The 24,353-nt window shown below is 41.9% G+C and overlaps 2 protein-coding genes across 2 annotated transcripts in view; one reads left to right on the top strand and one right to left on the bottom strand.

The window, feature by feature from the left end:
- The window catches only part of TFB1M (transcription factor B1, mitochondrial), a 68,300-nt gene that overhangs the window by 8,883 nt on the left and 35,064 nt on the right, over positions 1-24,353 (bottom strand). The gene's annotated exons all lie outside the window — the stretch shown is intronic.
- CLDN20 (claudin 20) lies at positions 8,297-9,246 on the top strand. Its single transcript, XM_070486208.1, has one exon. The coding sequence runs from the start codon at positions 8,437-8,439 to the stop codon at positions 9,094-9,096; it is 660 nt and encodes a 219-aa protein (XP_070342309.1). The 5' UTR covers positions 8,297-8,436; the 3' UTR covers positions 9,097-9,246.

Here is a 24,353-nt window from a genome sequence, read left to right as displayed (position 1 = left end):
TAAGCTGTTGGTCCCAAGAAAGGAAACAATTTCAGAAAGCAAACACTTAATTCTAAACAAAGCGCAAGAAGGACAAGAACTAACAAACAGTGGATTAGGATTTTCTGTTACATTCAACCTGGAGTTTCTGGATAATCACGAGGGAAACACCCTTCCAACACCAGGACCTTTCCAACAAACTCTGACTTCGGTGTCTGTGAAACAGCAGCACCTTGAGGGCCCTGCTCCCCCTGCAGTCGTGCAGGTGGCAGGAGCTGCTGGAGGCCGCCTCAGGGCTGTCTTGTCAGGGGCCAGCAGGGGGCAGCATGCTGGGAAACTGCCAGGGCCTGGCCTTCAGTTTTGAGGGTTCAGAGAAACTCTGGCGCCTCAGAATTAACCCGTTTGTCAGGGATGGCTTCAATCTAAGCAAACTCACGGGGCACTCAATGAACGCTGCTGTCATAGAAAATACTATTATTACTATTATTAACAGATAAATGAACATGGATGCAAATATATTAATTCAGAATGAGCCATAGCTGCCAGAGACTAGATGCTCTACTCAAGTTGCCTGGTCAGTAAACGCCCTTCCTGTAAAAACGACCTACGAGTGTGAGCTCTATGAGGATTAGCAGACTGTGCAGCGATACGGAGTGGGAGCCAGTATACCTGGACTGACGGCTGTAAATGGGCCCAAATCTGAGCGCTGACCGCTCAGGGGAACAGGTACTGGGTGCTGACCCTCCTGGCCTACGTGTTGTCAGTACCCAGAGCAGCCCTCCTTTTGCTGCGATTTTCTTTAAATGTGTCCATGCTGTCCTGTTTCTGTTTCTGACCTGAAAGACACTCTGTTTTCTTAAAGGGGAGTTCTACAGCTGCTGGATCTCATCTTTTCATGCAGATTTTACTAGTTTAACTCATGGAGGTCTCAGGGGCCTCAAAGTCCCCCCATGTGTCACCAGAGATACACAACTAAATAAAAGAAATGATTAAAACTGACACAAGCTCTCCAATTCGGCAAGATCACAAAGTCCACATGAACTCTTCCAGGAGCCTGAGTGTGTGCTGGGACTGAGAGGCAGGAGGCCCAGGTGGGCAGAAGAGAGTCCCAGGGAAGCAAAGCTGACAGGAGGAAGGGAAGAGGAGGAGAGACAGTGAGCTGAGGGCCAGGCCTAAAGAAGGCACTCTCAGCCCACAAGCTCAGATCTGCCGGTAAAGGAGGATGTTTTAAAAAAATGTCCTGCTCTTCAAAATAATGTGCAAAGAGAACGCAATGGTAAGTTCACAACAAATACATATTTATACTATTTATGAGATTGAAAAAAAAAAACTAGGGGCCGGCCATGCGGTCAAGTGGTTAAGTTCGTGCGCTCTGCTTTCGCGGCCCAGGGTTTCACCATTTCAGATCCTGGGCATGGACGTGACACCGCTCATCAGGAGCACAACCAGAAGGACCTACAACTAGATTATACAACTATGTACTGGGGGGCTTTGGGGAGAAGAAGGAGGAGGAAACAAAAGAAGACTGGCAATAGATGTTAGCTCAGGTGCCAATCTTTAGGGGAAAAAACAAAACAAAACTAGGTTGATCGGCAAATGCCACTGCAAAATCTAAAGACAGTCTTAATGCTCTCAAATAACGCAATGAAGACGTAGAAAACACATCCTCCAGATCCTCTCTCATGAGGACAAAAAGGAGTCACAAAATGCTGTAAAAGTACGGTAATAATAGATAAACACAGAAACACACACCCAATTTGCTATAAACATCAACAGAACTGGGATGGCCTCATTAGACACCTGAGAACACACATAAACCAAAGAATATTCATCTTCGTTTTTACCAGAGGCCTCACTATAGTCAACTAATCTACAAACTACCAATTTTAAAAGTTAAAAAAGTCTTCAGACCAGCCTAAAGCATTATTTTAAAAGCAAAATGATCATAAAGATGGAGGAAAATAATGAACTGATCAGGCTCTGAGCTGGTACTTTTAATTTCCTAAGATTATGTCAGAAGAAAAACATTACTTTAAGATTAAATCAATCACTTTAAATTTGTGGGACCGGAACAGCTAACTATTTTCTCTTACTTGGAATTTCCTTTATTTTCAAATTTGAACAGAAAGCAAACAGGAAAATACACTGTTGTTTTTTAAAACCAGAACCCCAACTTTTCCCTAGAATTAAGTGGGCAGCATTTTAAACATACAATGACTGGGCATCTTCCTAGACCAATGACACAGGAGCCACAGGCTGGGCCCGGGCCTGAGGGCTTTTCTAAAGCAAGAAGATGCTTAAGTGAGAGCTAAGTGAGAGCGGGGCTGAGAAACACAGGTCTGGACAACGACTCACAAAGGTACGGGGTTATTATTATTTCTAAAATACTCAGTTAAATTACCTGTTTTTTCAGAAAGAAAAGCTCATCTCAATATCCACATTATCACCACTAAGAAAAACAAACACAATAAGGAAATCACATATAATTTTTTCTTAAAAGTAGATAAATGAAAACATTTTATAGAAGAAAATGGACGGACTGCTGAGTCGCTGGCCAGCTCCTCCACAGTCACTCACGGACTCTGCGTGCATGGGAAGCATACGTTCGTACGTAGGGTTCAGAGAGGTCAGGGTTAATGCGTCTCCACAGCTCGTCCAGACTACCAGAGACTCACTATAATGAGCCTCCGCAATGTGTCCGTCCTGACTGCAGGCAGGGCAGGGCTGCGAGTGTAGACGGGCCGGAAGCCCATGCCTGCTGCTTGCTCACTTCAGTCAAGTGACTTCATTTCCCTGTAGCTTAGGTTTCTCACCTGTAAAATGAGGATGCCTGTGATCTCACAGGCTTGTCTTGAGAATGAAATACTACAGTGCCTTGAACGGTACCTAGCATACAGGAAGCAGTTTATAAATAGCAGATACTATTTGTTATGCCAAGATTACAAAACTGAAGAGCAACAAAATTACTTAAAATTGCAGTCTCATTTAGAAAGGACAAAATCATACTGTCAATCATGCAAAGATAACGTATAGTTTAATTAATGTTATTTTTATACTCAAAATCAGTTTCTGAGTTCATTCATTCAACAAGTACTTATTGCACCCCTACTGTAAGCTGGGCAGCCTTCCTGGCACAGGAGAATCAGGAATGAACGAGACACAGAAATCCCTGCCCTTGTGAGGTGTACACTCCAGAGGTCTTAAGCTAGAGAGTCAGCAATGGAGGGGCGCAGAGATGGTAGAATTCTCGATCTACTTTGAAGTTTAGAAACAAAACCATTTGTTGACTGAATGGATGCTAGGCCCGGAGTCAAGGATGCTTTTAAGATCCGGGGCCTGCCCAATGGAAGGATGTGTTTGCCATGAATGGACATGGGCAAGCTGGGAAGACGTGCTGTGGGGAGGTCAGGAGTTGAGCTCTGTCCATGATGGGTCTGAAGTGTCGTTTAGTGATGGCACATTGGCACGTGGATATACCACTGGGGTGTTGAGGGGAGAGGGCCAGGGAAGAGACACAGACTAAGGAAAGATAAACTAGGACAAGGGAGATCTAGCGGAGTATCTGGATGTAAAAAGACTTCATTCTCTTTAGTGTCCATGCTGGAAGTAGATGATAATGTCGATGAATTGTATTTCTCAGTACCTCTCCACTTTTCCAACTCCTTTTTTTATATAAGAAATTCTGCCTTGATTAAAGGTCTGTAGTTGAAAGTTATTTGCATTTCAGAAGTTTGCCTTTTTAAAACACGCAGTTAACATTTTATAGGATAAATGTTCTCATCAAGGCAGAATCATCATCAACAATGTTTTGAAAATAGAAATAAACGTACATGAAAGCATGCTTAACCCATTTACCCTCAGGAAGCTGTATTATGCTCGAGGTCAGAGCTGGCAGCAGGTTGGCCCTCCAGAGGCCATCAGTCAGCTCAGCACAGGTGAGTCCGCACCAATGACCACAGCAAGGAGCACAACAGGCCCACACACAGCAGGGGGCTGCCGGACTTCTGCTAGAGCATCAGGAACAGCACCGGGCCTGTCAGCACCTGAAACTCCACTCTGCTTCACTCAGTGTTTATACAAAGAACTGTTTATCTATTCCATGAAATAAAAAAGGTTTATATATCAAAACTCTAACACTATGGCTGAAAAATAAATCCACAGGCATTAAGATTTCTAAGAGAAGAAAACAGTATCTTGCTAAATGCCAGACTTAGAAAAGATTAAAACAAACCAACCAAAAAAATCGAGAAAAATCTAGATAATTGAAACATGCATTTTATTATTCACTGCTTTTAAAGAAATGGCTAACATCTAACGGTTATAAAATTTTAAAAATCTAATCAAAAATTTATTTTCCTTCTCAAGAGTGACTGTCAATTTACAGTGTGTAGAATTCAAGTTACTGAGGAAGGAAAACCAGAACCCAAAGCAAACGGAGGTGAGGGAGTCGGTATCTTTGTGCTCTGGAACCTCAGCGTCTGACTTCACTATTTCATCTAACGTGTTCCATCACATCATTTTGGTGTAATTTCCTCACAACATTTTCCAAAAGCTCTAATTTATTAAGTTATACTCCAGAAATCTTTCTCATTGGAGTGAAGAGCAGAAGAAAATTCAGGACACTCCAAAAGAATACTTGTAGGTTTACTGATCAGATTCTAGTCAACCATTGTTGCTGGGTTTTCTTTCTTCTTTTACTTTATACATATTTTAAAAACTATCTTTTGATTGTTTATTTTGAAGGTTACCAATTTTGTGAATCCTGATTTCAGGCAAATCACAAGCACCACAACAAAAGATGGTCTTAACTGTCATTTGCAAAGCACAACTTAGTTAAAAATACTATATTCTTCAATTTAATTGGGGACATAAAATAATAAACTGTATCTTCCAACACAGATAAAAATTCAAAAATAAATTATAACTATAGACTACAACATAATATTAAAAGAAAAGAAAGCCCTTTTGTGAGCACCCAAATACTTCCTCCTCTGTATATGGGGACACAAAAGCATTTTCAGCTTTCAGGTTTCGACAAATCCTGTTGTAACAACAACTCCCTCCCTTGCCCGCCTCTCCTTTCTTAATTCTCCCACAGTTCAAAAAATGAGATGGAGAACCTGGTATTTATCTTCTGGCACCATCAGCAGTTTTTACCTCTCAGATTTCTATGTTGCTCTTTATTTGCTATTTGCAAGTTAACTCACTAATACTCAGAGGCTGTGAAATGAGCCTCATGCATGTGGTTCCTCTTCATCATACCTCATTGGGGATCATCGGAAGACAACTGACAGAGGGGAGTTAAGACACTGAAGGCTAGCAACCAAAGGTATGGAAAATGAGAAGCTTTTCTAATGCTCTGAGACCTAAATATATCTTCAAGTGTTATTTAGTTTGAATTATAAGTTGTACATCTGTTTTTAAATATTCCTTGTGATACAAATATACCTTGTCTGGAAAACTGACTTTACATTTTACTGAAATCCACCACAGACTTTCTGTTGGCAAATGGTTCATAACTTTAACATTCAAAGGTTCTGTTCTGTATGCAACGTGTTTCAGAACCGTGAGAGGGGTTCTCTATTTAGAGCTAAGCTGAGACGTGCGACCCCTTTGGTTTGCTTACTTTCACAGTATTTCTCTACCAGCAGTACCACCACCAACACTGAAACAAAGTATGCCTTTATTCTCCAAGAGACAGAAATCTGAGACAACAGGCCACAAATTGTGTCATGCTTGTGGCTGGAGAGGGAACAAAAAGGATTTCATAGCAATGTAGCTAAGATGCCAATATATTTTTACAAAAGGAACAGAACAGTGACCTTCATTTTGGAGAACAAATTCCTTCTGCATAAGTTCTGTATGCAGAAGAAAGCATTTAAAGTCCAATATTCGGCAGCAAGCCAGCGCTATGCTAACTGAATGCAATGTCATATTGTTTACGCTGATTTGGGCTGTCTGTAATTTATCACTGCCAGTACTTGTTAATTAAGATGAACAAGCTGTCTGCAAGTCTGAATTACATTGAAATTTATAAAATGTACTGGTTAATGGGAAGAAAAGAGTTATAATTGGGAAGCTGAACATAGACTGATCAACACATAAAGGTTACTCAACCAAAGTAAAAATAAAGAAATGAGATGCTCTTCGGGAATGTTAACAGCAATCTCTAGCTCTTGAAGAATCCCTAAGATGAAAAGGGTCTGCAAGGCAGTAATTTAGCGAGCTGGCTGGAGCCTGACATGTTAAAACCCAAACCTGAAAACAGCTATTATGAAACTATAAACATGTCTTTCATTTGTTCCTAGAAATGTTAACTTTTGTTCTATTTTGATCTCAGATATGAAAAGAAATTTGGAAAACAGAAAAGGACTGCAGGATGGCAGGCAAAGCCTAAGCACTCTGATGCTTATACTAAGTCTGACTCAAGAATTTAAAATCTCAGGGAAATCCTCTTCCAGAATGGTAAAATTTAAGACTTTAAGACTATGAACAAAAATTCAACAATGGAATTCAGATAGCCCAAGATTTAACTTCTTAGAAAGTCAATGTTAACTGTGGAATTTTGTAATTTTAATACAGGCATGGGTCAGTATTACTTCTGATACTTCACAAGAGCTAGTCATCAAGCTCCTTGGGAGTCTCTGAAGCTAAGCCATTTGTCCTATTAGTACCCTCTGGAGTCGTTTTTGTCTTGGTGGGAAAGGGAGTGAGAGAAGTTGATAGCTAATGGTGCTTTTTGACCCCCAGATGTAGCATTTTCCCCACTTCCCACGGAAGCACATGGGGAAGATTTCACCAGAAAGTACTGTGCAAAGGGGGAAAATGCAGGATGGAGGGAGGTGGGAAGAGACGGGGATGAGCTGGACACTGCCAGTCCGCCAGAGACCTGTGTGGCACGGGGTGATTTAACACCAAATGTCCTAATCTGAAAAAATGATGACGCACAAGATTATAGCTACGGTTTCTTTCAGCAATCAGATTCTATGAAAATAAATAAAATCAGCCTTTTGCAAGATAAAAAAGAAAAAAAATCCCATGTCATTAAATATCAATTGTCTCATGATACAAAATAAATAAAAATACTAATAATGATGTCAATTACAATTTATTGAGTAACTCCTTTGGGTTGGATATTGTTCTGAGCCCTTCAAACGCATTAACACAAACAATCCTCCTCATTTCCCAGCAGAGGACACTAAGGTACAGAGAGGTTCTGGAAAGCCAAGATTTGACCCAAGTATTTTGGATTCAGAGCCCATACTGCCTTTTGTGAAATACAAATGAATCACGATAGAGCCACTCAAATACGTCATTCAAAAATTAATTCAGAAACCCAAACAGGCCAGTATTGCTGTATCTCAGAAAACCACTATATTTCTCTCAAAGGAGGCAACAAATACTGCCAGAGTAAGACACAGCCAAGCTACAAAGTAAGTGCTATCTTTTCCTCCTCAAAGAAAAGAAAGAAAGAAAGAAAATAAAGTCACACTACTTTTGGTATCCTTTCACATACAACTAACGATGTGGTTATTCCTGGTCCGTATTTTCATGATCTGATGTCACTGCTCCCGAGCGTTCAGAGTAACCGGTTCTGCGGCAGACTACTTCATCTGGGTCAGGGAACGATTCTGGTCCCAAGTAGAAAGGATCTCACATTCTCTTAAGCAAAGACAGTGGCTTAATTGTTGCAGTTTTGAGTACTTTGCACCTGAAGAGACACAACTGCTAACCTAGGTAAGGATTTTGCACGTTTACTAACTGGAACAGAGGGACAATCCTGCCAGTGACTCGGCCTTCTATTACTTTCCTCTCCTCCTAAACAGTTCACCTGGGCCATGTGCCTGGGATACAGTGGCTGCTTAATAGATATTTTTTAAATAAAATCATTTTTTGAATACTTAAAACTTTTCTAATATATATTTATAAATCATTTTTAAGAGGTGGGTTTAAACCCTTCTTCCTTATTACCTAGAGTATTTGAATTAGAAATAAGTTCTAAAAGCCTGTAATGCTATTAAAATTCTTTATCAGATCCTAGGGCTGCAATTTGAAATGCTATATCTCCTAACAAGGTGCATGCCCACTTTACAGACAACTTCAGCACAGTTTAAGAAGAACGCAGTGGACAGTTCTGGCCTTTATGCCATGTATCCAGCACCACCCACCCACAATACTCAGCAGAAAGGGTGCCCTCGGAGGGCCTGGTGTGAGCTTTCCTCCTGGGCTGCAGTGTCCTCATCCACCCTGCTGGGCCCTATTCAGATGTGTTCTTGGCTCCGGGTGCACACGGACGCCTTTTGTTTATTCTTTCTTTCCTTCAATCCTGATTTTGTCTTCTTTCCCCAGCCTTTGTTACTTGGTTCTCTACTGCACAGAAGGAGCTACAACTTGGACCAAGAGCCACCATAATTAAGCACCAGGATTTTCTAGGCGGACAAAGATAACGGTAACATCATGGAGTCGGGGGGTCTCCAGCTCTTTGCTTTCTTCCTGGCCTTATCTGGGGTCTCTGGAGTGCTCACAGCCACTCTGCTGCCCAACTGGAAGGTGAATGTGGATGCGGGCTCCAGCATCATAACAGCCATCGTACAGCTGCAAGGGCTGTGGATGGACTGCACGTGGTACAGCACCGGGATGTTCAGCTGCACCCTGAAATACTCCATTCTGTCCCTCCCCACCCACGTGCAGGCTGCGCGGGCCACTATGGTCCTGGCATGTGTCCTGTCTGCTTTGGGGATCTGCACTTCTACAGTGGGGATGAAATGCACCCGCTTAGGAGGGGACAGAGAAACCAAGAGTCATGCTTCTGTGGCTGGAGGAGTCTGTTTCATGTCTGCAGGGATCTCTGGTTTAATACCGACAGTGTGGTACACAAAGGAGATCATAGCAAACTTTCTGGATCTGACAGTTCCGGAAAGCAACAAACATGAACCTGGAGGAGCTGTCTACATCGGATTCATTTCCGCCATGCTGCTGTTTATCTCTGGCATGATTTTCTGCACTTCCTGGATAAAAAAGCATCCAGAAGCTTGGGTCGACCCAGCCAAGCAGCAGCATGTCTCCACCACACAGCCTGAGGGCAATTCAGCATACAACCTGAAGGATTATGTGTAAATATCTGTGTAAGGCATATGGAACTTCTAGGTGCCGGCTGTGACTTTTGCCTTTATTTCAGATAAAAAAATAAATCAGAATTATGCTTAACTCTCTACAAAGAATGCAAAACACTTTAAAAACAATAAGGGCGTTCCAAATGCCAATAAATTACCACATACAATTTTATCTCTTGTAAGATTATTTTTCCATTACTGTTTTCATGGTTTATCTACAGGTTTATAATTGAAAAGAGGTTCTGATTATATTAATAAGGCAATCAATTGATGGATTTTTTTTTTTTCCCCTTTTAAGATAACCTGTTGATACATCTTCAGTATTGGTCTTAACTGGATTTCATGAAAGCACTAAATTGCCAAGTATAAAAAGCACCTCGGCCTGGTGTTAACCCAGGGGACCGTCCGCCTGTGCTGTCTGCTGGGGTGCACCACCGCTAAACACCTTCTGGGTTACGGCGTGTTAGGGACAGAAGAGCTGTCCACATCTTTCAGATAAGGCCAAACCAGCCGCCCCACATCTCCATCTCGTCTGGCCTCCCTGTCTCTTTCTTCGTTTTAAAAAAATACCTACCTTACATCTGCGAGAGTCAATCATACAACAACCAGAAATTAGGCAGAACGAAAGAAAAGAAACTGGTAAACGCTGCCACAGCAAGGCAAAACCACACCAAACCCCAACTCAGATCTCTAGGACTTTTAAAGCATTAAAGACAAGCTAAGTGATAACAACAGAAGTTTGCTTATTTTAAAATGCTGAAGAACTGCCCTCTTCTGCTCAAGAGGATACGCCAGATGAAGTTCATTGACCCTACGACAATTTAGATTCACCCTCATCTCATTTAATCTCTCATTGATTAGTATTTGGATGATAAAGGTTACTTTTAAATTGTCATTTTTTTCTCATTTGATTCACATTAACAAAAACACTGTTGTTCTCTTATAATTGAGCTGCTTCAATTAGTTAATGATGTGAAAATAACTTTAGAAGTATGAAGAATGCTTTTAGAAATATAAATTAAATTATGATATTTAATTCAAATATCTTAACAAGAAAGTAAAAATTGGATTTTTTAATGTGCAAAGGAAATATTGCATGCTGTTGTTTCTAGTAATTTTTTAATTAAGCTTACTCATTATTTACAATACAATGGTAAAAGGGGGAAAAAGACCATTTCTTTGTACATTAATAGCTCAGAAGTGGGAAGAATATGTTTTATGTGACTAAGTAATTTTCATCTGTGCATACAGACGTAGAGACTAAAATATTTTATACCAATTTTACTCAGTAGATCATCATGCTCTTCTGAAACAATGTCATTAGCTATTAATGGAACAGCTAAAATGAAAAGAGACTATTTCATACGGGAGTTAGCAAGGGAATCATTCAAATGGAAGTTCACATGTTGTTGAAGGTATGTATTCCTTTTGAGTGGTCAAAATATTTTCTGAACAAATGTCATATTAAAAATAACTCTATAGATAAAAAGAATATTTTTATGCAAATTAATGTGGTAGGATTGCCTTGACACCTATGGCCTCTCATTTTAGAGAGATCCATATGCTCTCTCCCATTTATGCTCTCTTTAAAGCACAGACTGGCTTTACCTGCAGTCTATGCATCCTATAGTCCTATACTAAAAGTTTACTTTATATATTCTATATAACCCTATACATACTTCAAAAAACAATTTTTATTTAGTTCTGGAATATTTTCTTTCTAAATAGATACAGGGATGTTTTGAACTCTCAGAAAAGCAGCCACTTCACAGAAAATAAAGGCCCAATTCTACACATTCTGGAAATGCGACGATGAAATGGTGAACTGCCTCCCTCCCTCCAGGATTCACCCCTACTGCGTGCCTCCTCCCAGAATCCTCCCACACTCACCCCTGCTGCCCAAGCTCCTACTCCTCCTCCTCTGGGGTTCACTCGGGACCTCCTTCGTAAACGCAATCCTGACTCCCTGAAGCAGCTTGCTGCCTCCTTCTCTGTGCTCTCAGAGAATGCGCTACTTAAACAAACGATAGTTCACGTGATTGCATCTCCAACTAGACCGGGAGACAAGCTATCTTTTTACCTTTGTATTGAGTGACTTGTCACTGCAAGTGCTCACTATGACATGCCAGGCCTGTCTCAATCCTTTGCATACACTGACTGGTTTAAACCTCATGAGGACTCTAGGGAACAGATACTATTCTCAGGAGCTTACAGGAATTTGAGACAGAGAAAAGTTAAGTAAGTGACCTAATTTGCCCAAGGTCACAGAGCTAGTAAGTGGGGAGAGAGGATTCAACCTGAGGGAAACTTGCTCCAGAGTCAAACCACCTGGGTGCAAGGTTCCCCAGGACACAAGGTGTCACAGTACGCATTACCTAATCTAAGTCTGGGTTTGCTCATGGGATATTGAGGATAAATAAGCGCCTATTCACAGAGCTGTTGTGAGGATTCACTGCGAGAGACACACAGAGCAGCAGGGGCATGGGGAGCAGCAGAGTGCTGCCCAACAGTTCTTAGTTATTCCAGTGGTCTTCAACTGGGAGCAGCGTAGCCTGCCGAGGACACCTGGCAATGCCTGGAGACCTTTTCGGTTGTCACAGCTGGGGTAGTGGTGCTGAAATCTAGTGGGCAGAGACCAGGGATGCTGTCAAATATCCTACAATGCACCAAGAGGGTTGCAGCAACAAAGAATTATCTGGCCCCAAATGTCAATAGTGATGAGGCTGAGAAACCCTGATATATCGGAATATATTTAAATATTCATTTTTCTTTGGTTAAAAAGTTACCAAAACAAAAACCAAAAGAACAAAATGCCAAAAAATCCCTAGAACATCATGCTTATTTCATGATGCGGCAGATACGTGTGTAGGTGTGTCAATGTGTATTTATATACATACGTGACTGAAGAAGTCACCTAGCAATTCTGGCAAAAATGATGAAAACTTACATTAAGTCAGGAGAATTGGGTACAAGAATGGATAGATTTAAGAGAAATGTAGGTGATGTCAGAAGTTGGTAACTAGTGACGGGTTGGTGAGGGTAAAGCTAAGGGGCATGGGGACTAAGATGAGCCCCAGTTAGGCTTGGATGACCTGGGCAGATGAAGATGTCATCAGTCAGCAAACTGAATACGTGGGGAGCAACAGGCCTGGGGTAGGCAGACAGAAGTGAGTTCAGTTTTGGACATGGATTCAATGCTTTCTCATTACGTTTCTTTTATCACTATATTTTAGCTACATGACTTTGGCATATACTGACTTTATTGACTTTTAAGGATTTACATCACAGCCTGTGATTTTGCGGAACGTGCTGCATGTCTCTACATTACCTCCAGTAACGTTTGTGCTCATTTCATTGTACTTTATACATACATAAAAGTGTCATCTGCACAAATGCGATTCTGTGTCTTCCTTCCCTGGTTTTGTAATATTTATTGCTTATTTCATTCTTGAGTAGTTATGAAAGCACAACTTGTACTAAATTAGATTATAAGGGTAAACACTCATTTTTATTCAGCATTTATTTTATTTGACTTTTAAGGAGGATGACCCTGGTACTTCTGTAATTATAAAACTGGTTCTTAGTTTACATACTTATTTTCATTTTACACTCACCCACTTTCAAAAAAGAATTTGAGACAACTTACAATAAAATTACTGATACATTAAATACAAAAGTCAATGATAAAGTTGAACAACTAAAGTTACAAAGACAAGGATGAAAGAAAGAATGTTATTAAATCATCCTGGTTGAAGGCTGCTAAAGCAATTAAATATGAAACTTAGTTTAGAATCTCCCAGCAACCAAGGCAGAGACGACCACACAAGGGATCTGGCAGCTTTGTCCACTGGCAGGAACACAGATGCTACTACTGGTCCCTCGCCCAAGCTCCTTCCACTGGGCCTTGCACCCATCCTCTAGTCGCTGCAGTGATGGGTGCTAACGGCTCACAGATATGGGGCTGCCCGTGCTGGAAGGCTACGGCACCACTTCTCCCAGGAGGTGGCCAGGAGCAAGACTGACTGATACAGGGGTACAAAACGCTGCTCCCTTTGTGCCTCAGAGCTCCCCTCAACCCCCAACCTTCGACCACCGTGAGACCAGGCTGAAGCTGGTTTCCAGGCCAAACAACAGCCTCACCTAGCAATTTTCCCCTCTCTTATTCTGCTTGCCTCCTTTCCCTTCTCTGGAGAGCACTCCTCAACACACCATTTTCACAAAAATCCTTATCTCAATCTCTGATTCTAGGAAACCAGACCTAACATGGAAGAACAATAGTTAAGCAGAAAAATATTAGTCTTCTGACCTTATGTTGAAAGGATTCTTAAATATAGGGTAATAAAAAACAGAAATAACATCCTCAATATTAGATTTCAAAAAACACAAAGGCATGAAAAATGGTTGTTTCTTATGCGGACCTGTCCACTTACTAAGCTCAAGACTATTTCACACAGAGGTTGAGGCCTCAGCAGCTGTGGGCAAGCATGGGTGAAAGCCACTAAAAATTAGCACTGTCCTCAAAGGTCAGGCACAGATGCCCCAAGTGCCGACCCCTTCTTTATACTATGTTAGGGGTGTATTGTCATTAATTCATCTAAAATTGTATTGATATGATCTATGTTTTAAATCTGTACCACGTTTGGGAGTAACTTGCTCTATAAGGCATACTTCCAAACAGGCAAAATTAGATAGAAATTATATATATGTCTTAAAAATTATAATCCACAGTACTATATCAGAATATTACAACTAGTTTGTAAATATTTGCTTATAATCATAACAGTAACACCTACCTTCCACTGACTGCCTCCATGTGCCACATACTCATGTTAAGCACTTTACATGGGTTATCTCTATTCCTAATAACAGTCCTCCAAGGGTGGCATTACTGCCCCAATGTGATGGATTAAAACTCAGCCTTTTAACCTGCCCAAGTTCTCATAACCAGGAGTGCTGGACTTCCAGAAGATCCAGCTTACTTCAAAGTACTTCTAGCCCTTCCATTAGGGAATGCTGCCTCTATCATGTCAATCAAAAGAGCCTGTTGCAATTCTCACATTATATCTAAGTGACCTTTCTAGTAGGGTGGAGTACAGGACAGTGGTTAGACTAATACTTGTCCATTCTATGGGAAGGATGTTAGATTACCAGACCCATGACCACAATTTATAAAAGAAAAATATGACACAGAATTTTGAGGGAATAGCTAATAGCTCAGTATTTCTCAAATTTGAGTAATGTGCAGACTAGCTGAAAAAAAATTACTTTGGAACCCCAGAAATATGGAGATTTTCAGGGGTCTCCAGATGCCAGCTTGAGAAACTAAAGAAATAAGTTTTATTCTCTCATGGAAGCATCTTTCAGTTGTGAATTTGTACTGAAAAATAAACATTTTTTTTCTTATAATTGGCAAAATGATTTGATTAACTCTAAAGTGAAATGAAAATACAAAATTTTAAAAATTCTAACTTAAAATTCATATACTACAAATTCTAGTAGTTTAAGAAACGCTAGACAGACTAATTTGTTTAATTTTAAGAACCTAAGAGGTTGTGTTTTTGTAGATAGAAAAGTATTTGGGGTTTGAATTTTGGGGACTGCGTTAGAGAAGTGAACGAGAGTGAAGAGCTTGTAGAATTTAGTTCAACCAGTCAGAACAGGTCTGTAAGAGTTCCACGGCAGTGAAAGTTCTCCCACTGAAGCCTGATTAAGTTAGTTAATCTAAAGATTGACAACAGAAGGGTTAACAGATTCTCACCAGAAAAATCCTGAGGTGGTTATAAATAAGCCCTTCTTGTCACATCACAAAAGAAATTCTCCATATCTAATTCTTAGAGTTTTGCCTGAGGACAAGCAGTGAATTTTAGTAAACGTCTTCTGAGCATCTACAGAGAATTAGCCTCCCTCTCTCAACGCCCCCGGGACCTGCCTGGACCCCTGTTTTGGCACTCGGCACATTGTACCTGTGTTGTAGTTCTCTGTGTCTATGGCTTTCTCTTGTGTTCAGAAGGGCTTGGCCAGAGGGACAGTCTTGTATTGTTACCTTATCATCTCTGTAAAAACTCTTCCCCTTTCTTAAGAAAATGAATTTTTTAAAAATTTGCTCAATGTAACTATCAAATATTTCCTGGCTTTCCTCAGAGTATTCCTGATCTGCCCTAATATGGTAAAACTACTTCAGAGCAGCAGAGAATTCTTTTAGAACTACAATTTAATCATCTGATTTATTGTTTTCCTTTATCGGAATACATTCTCTCTCCTCCTTGATAACTGCTTTCCTAAATTATAAGTAAATCCCCTGCACGTAATATTTACAACATGATGAAAACGCATGTAAACAAAGTTGCTATGAATATGTTTAATTTGCCAAAAATCAAGCATCCTCAATAAAAAGAGAACCGAAGACATACCTAGCTTATTTCCAAATAATAAATATTCTCGTAAGGCCTTAATCCCGGGAGAAAGAATTTTTAACTAACTAACTACATGTGTACCTTACCCCTAAATCAAAGATAAAGTTGATAACACCTTCTAAACACCATCAACTACTCTCAAACAGGTAACTAAAACAAAGACTTAGAAACTTCCCACTAAAAATATTCTAACATCCACCTTAAGAAACTCTTTGTAAAATTCAGATAGCCCATAGGTTCTGGATTATGGTAATAATCATAACTATAAAAGCCTAAAAGTAAAGATCTTGGTTTCTGACATAATTGGGTCTTATATGATTCAAAACATTACATACACACATACACGCATTACAGGAAAAACCATCTCTTGATTTTCTTCATTACAGTGGCCAGCTGTTCTAGGATAAAAAAATCCCTGAAAGCACAAATGTGTTAAGTCTGCTGATGAGGTATAAGGTGTCTCCAGTCATCAAATTCTGTCTAGGATCTAACAGGATCTCTGATTTGGGAAGAAGTCATGTACAATGTCGGAAACCTTGAGATGCTGAAGGGAGGTGGTACCAAGGCTGATTTACAAAAGGCTGACAATTAAGTCTGTTACATAAGTGGAAGATGGCCTGAACTCCTATAGTCACCCGAAAGCTTGGTTAATTGCGGTGGATAACACGGCAGAGGAAGTGGAAGGTGGTAGCAAAGACCATGAAGATGATTCAGATGATGCTTCAAGATGTATAAGTAGGTCAAACACTATTGCTTGGGGGCCCCATTCTAAATCTATAATCTATATCTGTATCTAAATCTAAAAATCGCATAACCCAATTTTTCATGCTTTCTACTTTTATTAGTGAATGTCAAACAAATGATGTAGGGAAACTCTGTAGGACTTTATAGTTGAGAGTTGCAGCCAGGAAGGAGAAATCTGTTCCTCACTAGCTGTGAACTCCAAAGGCTGATGCCATGTCTGACTGGGCTCCTAGCCATGTCACCTCCCCGTCCCTCTCTGCCTAGCCCAGGGCTTTTCACGGAGTAGGTGCTCAGGATACATTCAATAAAAAGAGATGAGTTATTACAGTAAATGTCCTGTAGTAACTCATCCACTAGTGCTTTGGTAAAACAGGAACCAGATTATTGATTTTCATTTTTGGCAGAGAAACTTTCTGTAATTAACACTTACTCTTCTGTGATTAACATGGAATAGTCAGAGCTTAGTTTAATATCCAACTATTTTTCTACAGATGATTGATCACAAGTAACTGACAAAAGAAGGGCTCTCAAAAACGTGGGAAAAAATACGATAAATAAACATTTGGATTTTAGAAGTGCCGTTAGCAACACAGCAGTGTGAGTCCTTCCTTTTTTATCTCCCTTTTTATCTACAACTAATTGGTCATTCATAACTGAACAAAAGTGTCTCTGCACATTACACCAGAACATTGAGGAGATTTCCACCCACTTGTGCTTCAGAAAGTGGGTAGATACGACCTCAGACGGTGCCGTGATCCAAGGGAGGCGATAAGCCTGCCCCACACTCACCTGCCTCAATCAAGGGGAAAAAGGGAAACTGGAGACTGCAAAACAGGGTGGACACGCAAGGGAGATAGAGAATCTGTGGAGGTCCAGCCAGACTGAGGGAGAACCAGGTAAGCCACTGTAGCAGGACAGAGACGAGTCTGGAGGCAGAAACAGAGGGACTCAAGGAGTCAGTCTCCCTCTCCAGGGCAACACTGCAATGAACCGGGCTGTCACCAGTGAAAGTGGTGACTTCCCACACAGAGGAGGTAGAAAGTAAAAGCGGTGAGTGACTGATCACCTGGCTCCATGAGTTGCAGCTTGAGGGACCTGTTTCTCTTCAGCAGCACCCAGATTTCTAAGGAGGGAACCTCCTGACTCGGGGTTAGGAGAGGAAAAGGAAAGAGGCAGACAAGAATAACAAAGGGCATTGAAAAAGCATGTTCCCTGCTTTGTGCTTTGGGATTTCAGCAGGAGGTCCACCCAGGGACCTCTAGGAGTATCCCCACTCAAGGATCAGTCTACTGGGCTGTGGACACCCACAGAGCCCTGGGTGCTAAGCTCACACCTCCCCCCACTCAGCTGTCAGCTTTTACTATACTCGCTTTTTTTACACCCACTCCCAAGTGCAGTCTCAGAGCCAGCTCAGGTAAAGAGAAACCAAAAACTTGAGCTACAAGCATCACCTTCTGGAAAATAAAAGAAAGGTTTCTAATTGCCAGTCTGTTGGACTATAACAAAGTAAACAAGTAAGAAAGATGTGTGCTACTTCAAATGATGCCAGAGGCACATTTTGTCACATACTATGAAAAATCAAAGTAATATGGTATCACAACAAGAAAATGATAATTCCCAAGCAACCAAACTCAGAGGCACAGAATACTGCAATCTAAACGATAAAGAATTCAAAATGGCTGTTTTGAAGAGATTCAATGAGATACAAGTAAACTGAGAAAGGCAATTCAATGAACTCAAGAACAAAACTGATAAACAGAAGTTCTTTATCAAAGAGATTGAAATTTTAAAAAAGAACCAGACTGAAATTCTAGAGGTGAAGAATTCAATGAATGAGAAGAACACATAAGAGTTTAGGAAATAGGGCAGATGCAATAAAAGAAAGAACTAGTAACTTGGAGGACAGGAATTTAGAAATGACTCAGAAAAGGGGAGAGAACTAAGATTTTAAAAAAGTGAAGAAACTATGAGAGCTATCAGGTATGATGAGAAAAACAAATATAAGAATAACTGTTCTACCAAAAGGAGAAGGGAGGGAGAAGAGAGCAGGGAGTGTATACAGATAAATAATAGCCAAGAACTTTCTAAACCTGGGGAGGGAATTAGACACACAAGACAAAGAAGCTAACAGAACTCCCTCTTATCTCAATACAAAAAGACCTTCTCCAAGACACATTATAATGAAACTGTCAAAAATCAATGATAAAGAAAGAATCTTTTTTTTTTTTTTGAGGAAGATTAGCCCTGAGCTAACTGCTGCCAATCCTCCTCTTTTTGCTGAGAAAGACTGGCCCTGAGCTAACATCCGTGCCCATCTTCCTCTACTTTATATATGGGACACCTACCACAGCATGGCTTTTGTCAAGCGGTGCCATGTCTGCAACCAGGATCCAAACCAGCAAACCCCGGGCCACAGAGAAGCAGAACGTGCGAACTTAACAACTGCACCACCGGGCCAGCCCAAGAAAGAATCTTAAAGGCAGCCTGGGGGAGAAAAGAAAGTAGTCTACAAAGGAACCCCCACTGGTCTATCAGTGGATTTCATCACAGCAGAAACTCCACAGGCCAGGAGAAAGTGGAATGACAAATTCAAAGTACTGAAAGACAAAATCTGCCAGCCAAGAATACCGTACCCAGCAAAGTTATCCTTCAGACATGAAGGTGAAATAAAGGCTTTCCCAGACAAATAAAAACTGAGAGAGTAGATAACAAAACCCGGGGAGGGGATCCAAGATGGCGCCATGAGTAGTCCTCTTTGTCTCTCCCCCTTCGAGTCTACAATTATTTGGACACTTATCGCTTAACAAAGGATATCCAGACAGCATCTCAGGACGTCTGAGATACCCACGCGACTATACATCGGAAGGCGGATGGACTTTCCTCCGGGAGGATGTGGAAATAGGTGAAAACTCTCCGACCCCGACCGAACAGCCTAGTACCCGCAAGCGGCTTTCTTCCAACGGACGCCCCAAGAAGATCAACACACATCTAGGGCAGGAGCGAGCACACAACAGAGGAGCGACGGTGGCAACAGGTGACCAGAACCCTACCTAAACCCCCCGCAATTACTCCTAAACGCAGAGGGAAACTTTGGAGTTGCACACCTGGGCCCGCGGGGAGAGTCTCTCCCCGCCATTGGCGGGGAGATCCCGCCTGGTGTTCGCGGCGCCCGGAGGGTCCCAGAGATAGTCGCTGAGGGTACGGAGGCCTCCTGGCTGCCACTGCCGGCACGGTGGGGCTAGGGATTGCCGGAGATCTCCGAGCGGACTGGGGCTGGGTGAAGCTCCAAAGGCCGACTCCACGCCCCGGAGGGGAAGCTCCGGAGTTCCGCCCGGGCAGCAGACAAAACTCTCTGTCTGCCATTAGCAGAGGGGCCACGCCCAGCATTCACGGCTCCGGGAAAGTCCCGGAGAGAATCCCAGAGGGCGAGGCGACCCCCAGCTGCCGTTGCCCGCCCCGTGGGACTAGGGATTGCCGGAGATCTCGGAGAGGACTGGGGCTGGGGGAAGTTCCAGAGGCCGGCTCTGTGCCCCGGAGGGGAAGCTCCAGAGTTCTGCCCAGGCAGCAGAGAAAACTCTCTGTCTGCCATTAGCAGAGGGGCCATGCCCAGCATTCAACTCCGGGAAAGTCCCGGAGAGAATCCCAGAGGGTGGGGCGACGCCCAGCTGCTGTTGCCCGCCCCGTGGGACTAGGGATTGCCGGAGATCTCGGAGAGGACTGGGGCTGGGGGAAGTTCCAGAGGCCGGCTCTGCGCCCCGGAGGGGAAGCTCCAGAGTTCTGCCTGGGCAGCAGATAAAACTCTCTGTCTGCCATTAGCGGAGGGGCCACACCCAGCATTCAACTCCGGGAAAGTCCCGGAGAGAATCCCAGAGGGCGAAGTGACCTCCAGCTGCCGTTGCCCACCCCATGGGGCTAGGGATTGCCGGAGATCTTGGAGAGGACTGGGGCTGGGTGAAGCTCCAGAGGCCCGCTCCGCGCCCCAGAGGGGAAGATCCAGAGTTCTGCCCAGGCAGCAGACAAAACTCTCTGTCTGCTATTAGCGGAGGGGCCACGCCCAGTATCCACAATACCGGGAGGGTCCCGGAGAGGAGAATATTAGGCAGGGTAGCAGCTGACCAGCTACCACTGAAATCAGGATCTCTGGCTATCCCCCCAAGACAGGGCAAAGGGCTCCCCGAGTTCCTGGGGAACAGGACTGGGGCTGCGGGGAGTTCCAGCGACCCAGCTCCGTAGCCTAGGGGGAAACCCTACAGGCTCACAGCAGCCTCAGGGAGAGCCTCTGCACAGCACCAGTAGAAAGCACCCAGCCGGCAGCCACAAGGCTGGAAGACCCCGGGACAAAAGCAGCATAGCTAGGTGAACTAACCACAGACTGTAGAAGATGCCAATAGCTCTCCTGCGACCCATAGTGGACAAGTGAGATTTTGTGGGTGCCGACAGCAACGGAGCGACAAATATAAGTGATCCCACCCCTGGCCGCTGGAAAAGCCCATAACACCGTTGCAGACCCCAAGGAGGGAGCACGTCTAGGTGGGCTGCAACAGTAGGCACCAGCAGCCTGAAGCCCCCCTGTGACGGCCCCCACGGCAAAGAAGGGAATCCAAAGGACCACTGTGACTAGGAGGAGGGGCCCAGGCCCAGTTAGCAACTGCGGACAGGGTTCCTGGTTGGTGCAGTATAAACAGCTGCTCCCCCACCGCAGCAGCTGAAACAAGTGAAAGGAGCAACTAAACTCTATCTCCATGCGGAGGCACAAATCAACAACATCAAGCAATATGAAAAAATACATTAAATCTCCAGAACAGAAAGAAAATAACAAATACACAGAAAACAATCCCAAAGAAAATGAGATATATAACCTAAATGATGATGACTTCAAAACAGCCATCATTAAAATACTCAATGAGTTAAGAGAGAATTCTGACCGACAACTCAACGAGTTCAGGAGCTATGTCACAAAAGAGTTTGATATGATAAAGAAGAACCAAACAGAAATATTGGAAATGAAGAACACAATAGAGGAGATTAAGAAAAATCTAGATGCTCTGAACAGTAGGGCCAATAATATGGAGGAAAGAATTAGCAATTTGGAAGATGGCAATATAGAATTGCTGCAGGCAGAGGAGGAGAGAGAAGCAAGACTAAAAAGAAATGAAGAAACTCTCCAAGAATTATCACACACAATTAGGAGATGCAACGTAAGGATTATAGGTATACCAGAGGGAGAAGAGAAGGAGAAAGGGGCAGAAAACCTATTCAAAGAAATAATGGCTGAGAACTTCCCAAATCTGGTGAGAGAGATGGATCTTCAGGTGACAGAAGCCAAGAGATCTCCAAACTTTATCAATGCAAGAAGACCAACTCCACGGCATATAGTAGTGAAGCTAGCAAAAGTCAATGACAAGGAGAGAATACTAAGGACAGCCAGGCAAAAGAAACTAACCTACAAAGGAACCCCCATCAGGCTATCAGCAGATTTCTCAGCAGAAACTTTACAGGCTAGAAGAGAGTGGAATGATATATTCAAAAATCTGAAGGACAAAAATCTACAGCCGAGAATTCTCTACCCAGCGAAAATATCCTTCAAATACAATGGAGAAATAAAAACTTTCCCAGATAAACAAAAATTAAGGGAGTTCATTGCCACAAAACCTCCTCTTCAGGAAATCCTCAGGAAAACCCTCATTCCTGAAAAACCCAGAAAAGGAAAGGGGCTACAAAACCAAGAGCAGAGGAGATAAGTAGAAGGACAACAACAGAGAGTAGCAGCTCTTCATCAGAACAGATTAAACCATGGGACGAGAAACAAAGGAAATTGAAGAAAACCAGAAAACAAGACACAAAATGGTAGTGGTAGGCCCCCACATCTCAATAATCACTCTAAATGTAAATGGATTGAACTCCCCAATCAAAAGACACAGAGTGGCAGGATGGATCAAAGAACACGATCCAACAATATGCTGCCTCCAGGAAACACACCTCAGCCCCAAAGACAAACACAGACTCAGAGTGAAGGGATGGAGAACAATACTCCAAGCTAATAATGAACAAAAGAAAGCAGGTGTCGCTATACTAATATCAGACAAGGTAGATTTCAAAGCAAAACAGATAAAGAAAGACAAAGAGGGACAGTATATAATGATAAAAGGGACTCTCCACTAAGAAGACATAACACTTATAAATATATATGCACCCAACACAGGAGCACCAAAATTTGTAAAGCAACTCTTAATAGAACTAAAAGAAGACATCAACAACAATACAATAATAGTAGGGGACCTCAACACACCATTAACACCAATGGACAGAACATCCAGACAGAAAATCAACAAGGAAATAATAGAATTAAATGAAAAATTAGACCAGATGGACTTAATAGATATATATAAAACACTTCATCCAAAAACAGCAGGTTACACATTCTTCTCAAGTGCACATGGAACATTCTCAAGGATTAACCATATTTTGGGAACCAAAGCAAACATCAATAAATACAAGAGAGTTGAAATAATATCAGGCATCTTTTCTGATCATAATGCTATTAAACTAGAAATCAACTACAAGAAAAAAACAGAGAAAGGTGCAAAAATGTGGAGACTAAACAACACGCTTCTGAACAAACAATGGATCATTGAAGAAATTAAAGAAGAAATCAAATTTTATCTGGAGACAAATGAAAATGAGAACACGACATACCAAACCATTCGGGATGCAGCAAAAGCAGTCCTAAGAGGGAAATTCATCGCAATACAGGCTCACCTCACTAAACAAGAAAAAGCTCACATAAGCAACCTCAAATGACACCTAACAGAACTAGAAAAAGAAGAACCAACAAAGCCCAGAGTCAGTAGAAGGAGGGAAATAATAAAAATAAGAGCAGAAATAAACGATATTGAAACAAAAAAGACAATAGAAAGGATCAATGAAACAAAGAGTTGGTTCTTCGAAAGAATTAATAAAATTGACAAACCCCTAGCCAGACTCACCAAGAAAAGAAGAGAGAAATCGCAAATTAATAAAATTAGGAATGAGAGAGGAGAAATCACAACAGATACCAATGAAATACAAGAGATCATAAGAGAATACTATGAAAAACTATATGCCAACAAATTGAAAAACCTTGAAGAAATGGACAAATTCCTAGACTCCTACAATCTCCCCAAACTGAATCAGGAAGAAATGGAGAATCTGAATAGGCCAATCACAAGTAAGGAAATAGAAACGGTAATCAAAAACCTCCCCAAAAATAATCGTCCAGGACCAGATGGCTTCTCTGGAGAATTCTACCAAACATTCAAAGAAGACTTAATACCTATTCTCCTCAAACTGTTCCAGAAAATTGAGAAAGATGGAGTACTCCCTAACACATTCTATGAAGCCAAAATCACTCTGATCCCCAAACCTGACAAGGACAACACAAAGAAGGAGAACTACAGGCCGATATCACTGATGAACATAGATGCAAAAATCCTCAACAAAATTTTGGCAAACCGAATACAGCAATACATCAAAAAGATTATACACCATGATCAAGTGGGATTTATACCAGGGACACAGGGATGGTTCAACATCCGCAAGTCAATCAACGTGATACACTACATCAACAAAATGAAAAACAAAAACCACATGATCATCTCAATAGATGCAGAGAAAGCATTCGACAAGATCCAACACCCATTTATGATAAAAACCCTCAATAAAATGGGTATAGAAGGAAAGTACCTCAACATAATAAAGGCCATATATGACAGACCCACAGCCAACATCATACTCAATGGACAAAAACTGAAAGCCATCCCTCTGAGGACAGGAACAAGACAAGGGTGCCCACTTTCACCACTCCTATTCAACATAGTACTGGAGGTGCTGGCCAGAGCAATTCGGCAGGAAAAAGAAATAAAAGGAATCCAAATAGGTAATGAAGAAGTAAAACTCTCGCTGTTTGCAGACGACATGATCTTATATATAGAAAACCCCGAAGAATCCATAGAAAAACTATTAGAAATAATCAACAACTACAGCAAAGTAGCAGGGTATAAAATTAACGTGCATAAATCAGTAGCATTTCTATACACTAACAATGAACTAACAGAAAAAGAACTCA

Source organism: Equus asinus, chromosome 1, assembly GCF_041296235.1.
Source record: "Equus asinus isolate D_3611 breed Donkey chromosome 1, EquAss-T2T_v2, whole genome shotgun sequence".
Taxonomy (NCBI): Eukaryota; Metazoa; Chordata; class Mammalia; order Perissodactyla; family Equidae; genus Equus; species Equus asinus.
This window is presented reverse-complemented; position numbering and strand designations above follow the sequence as displayed.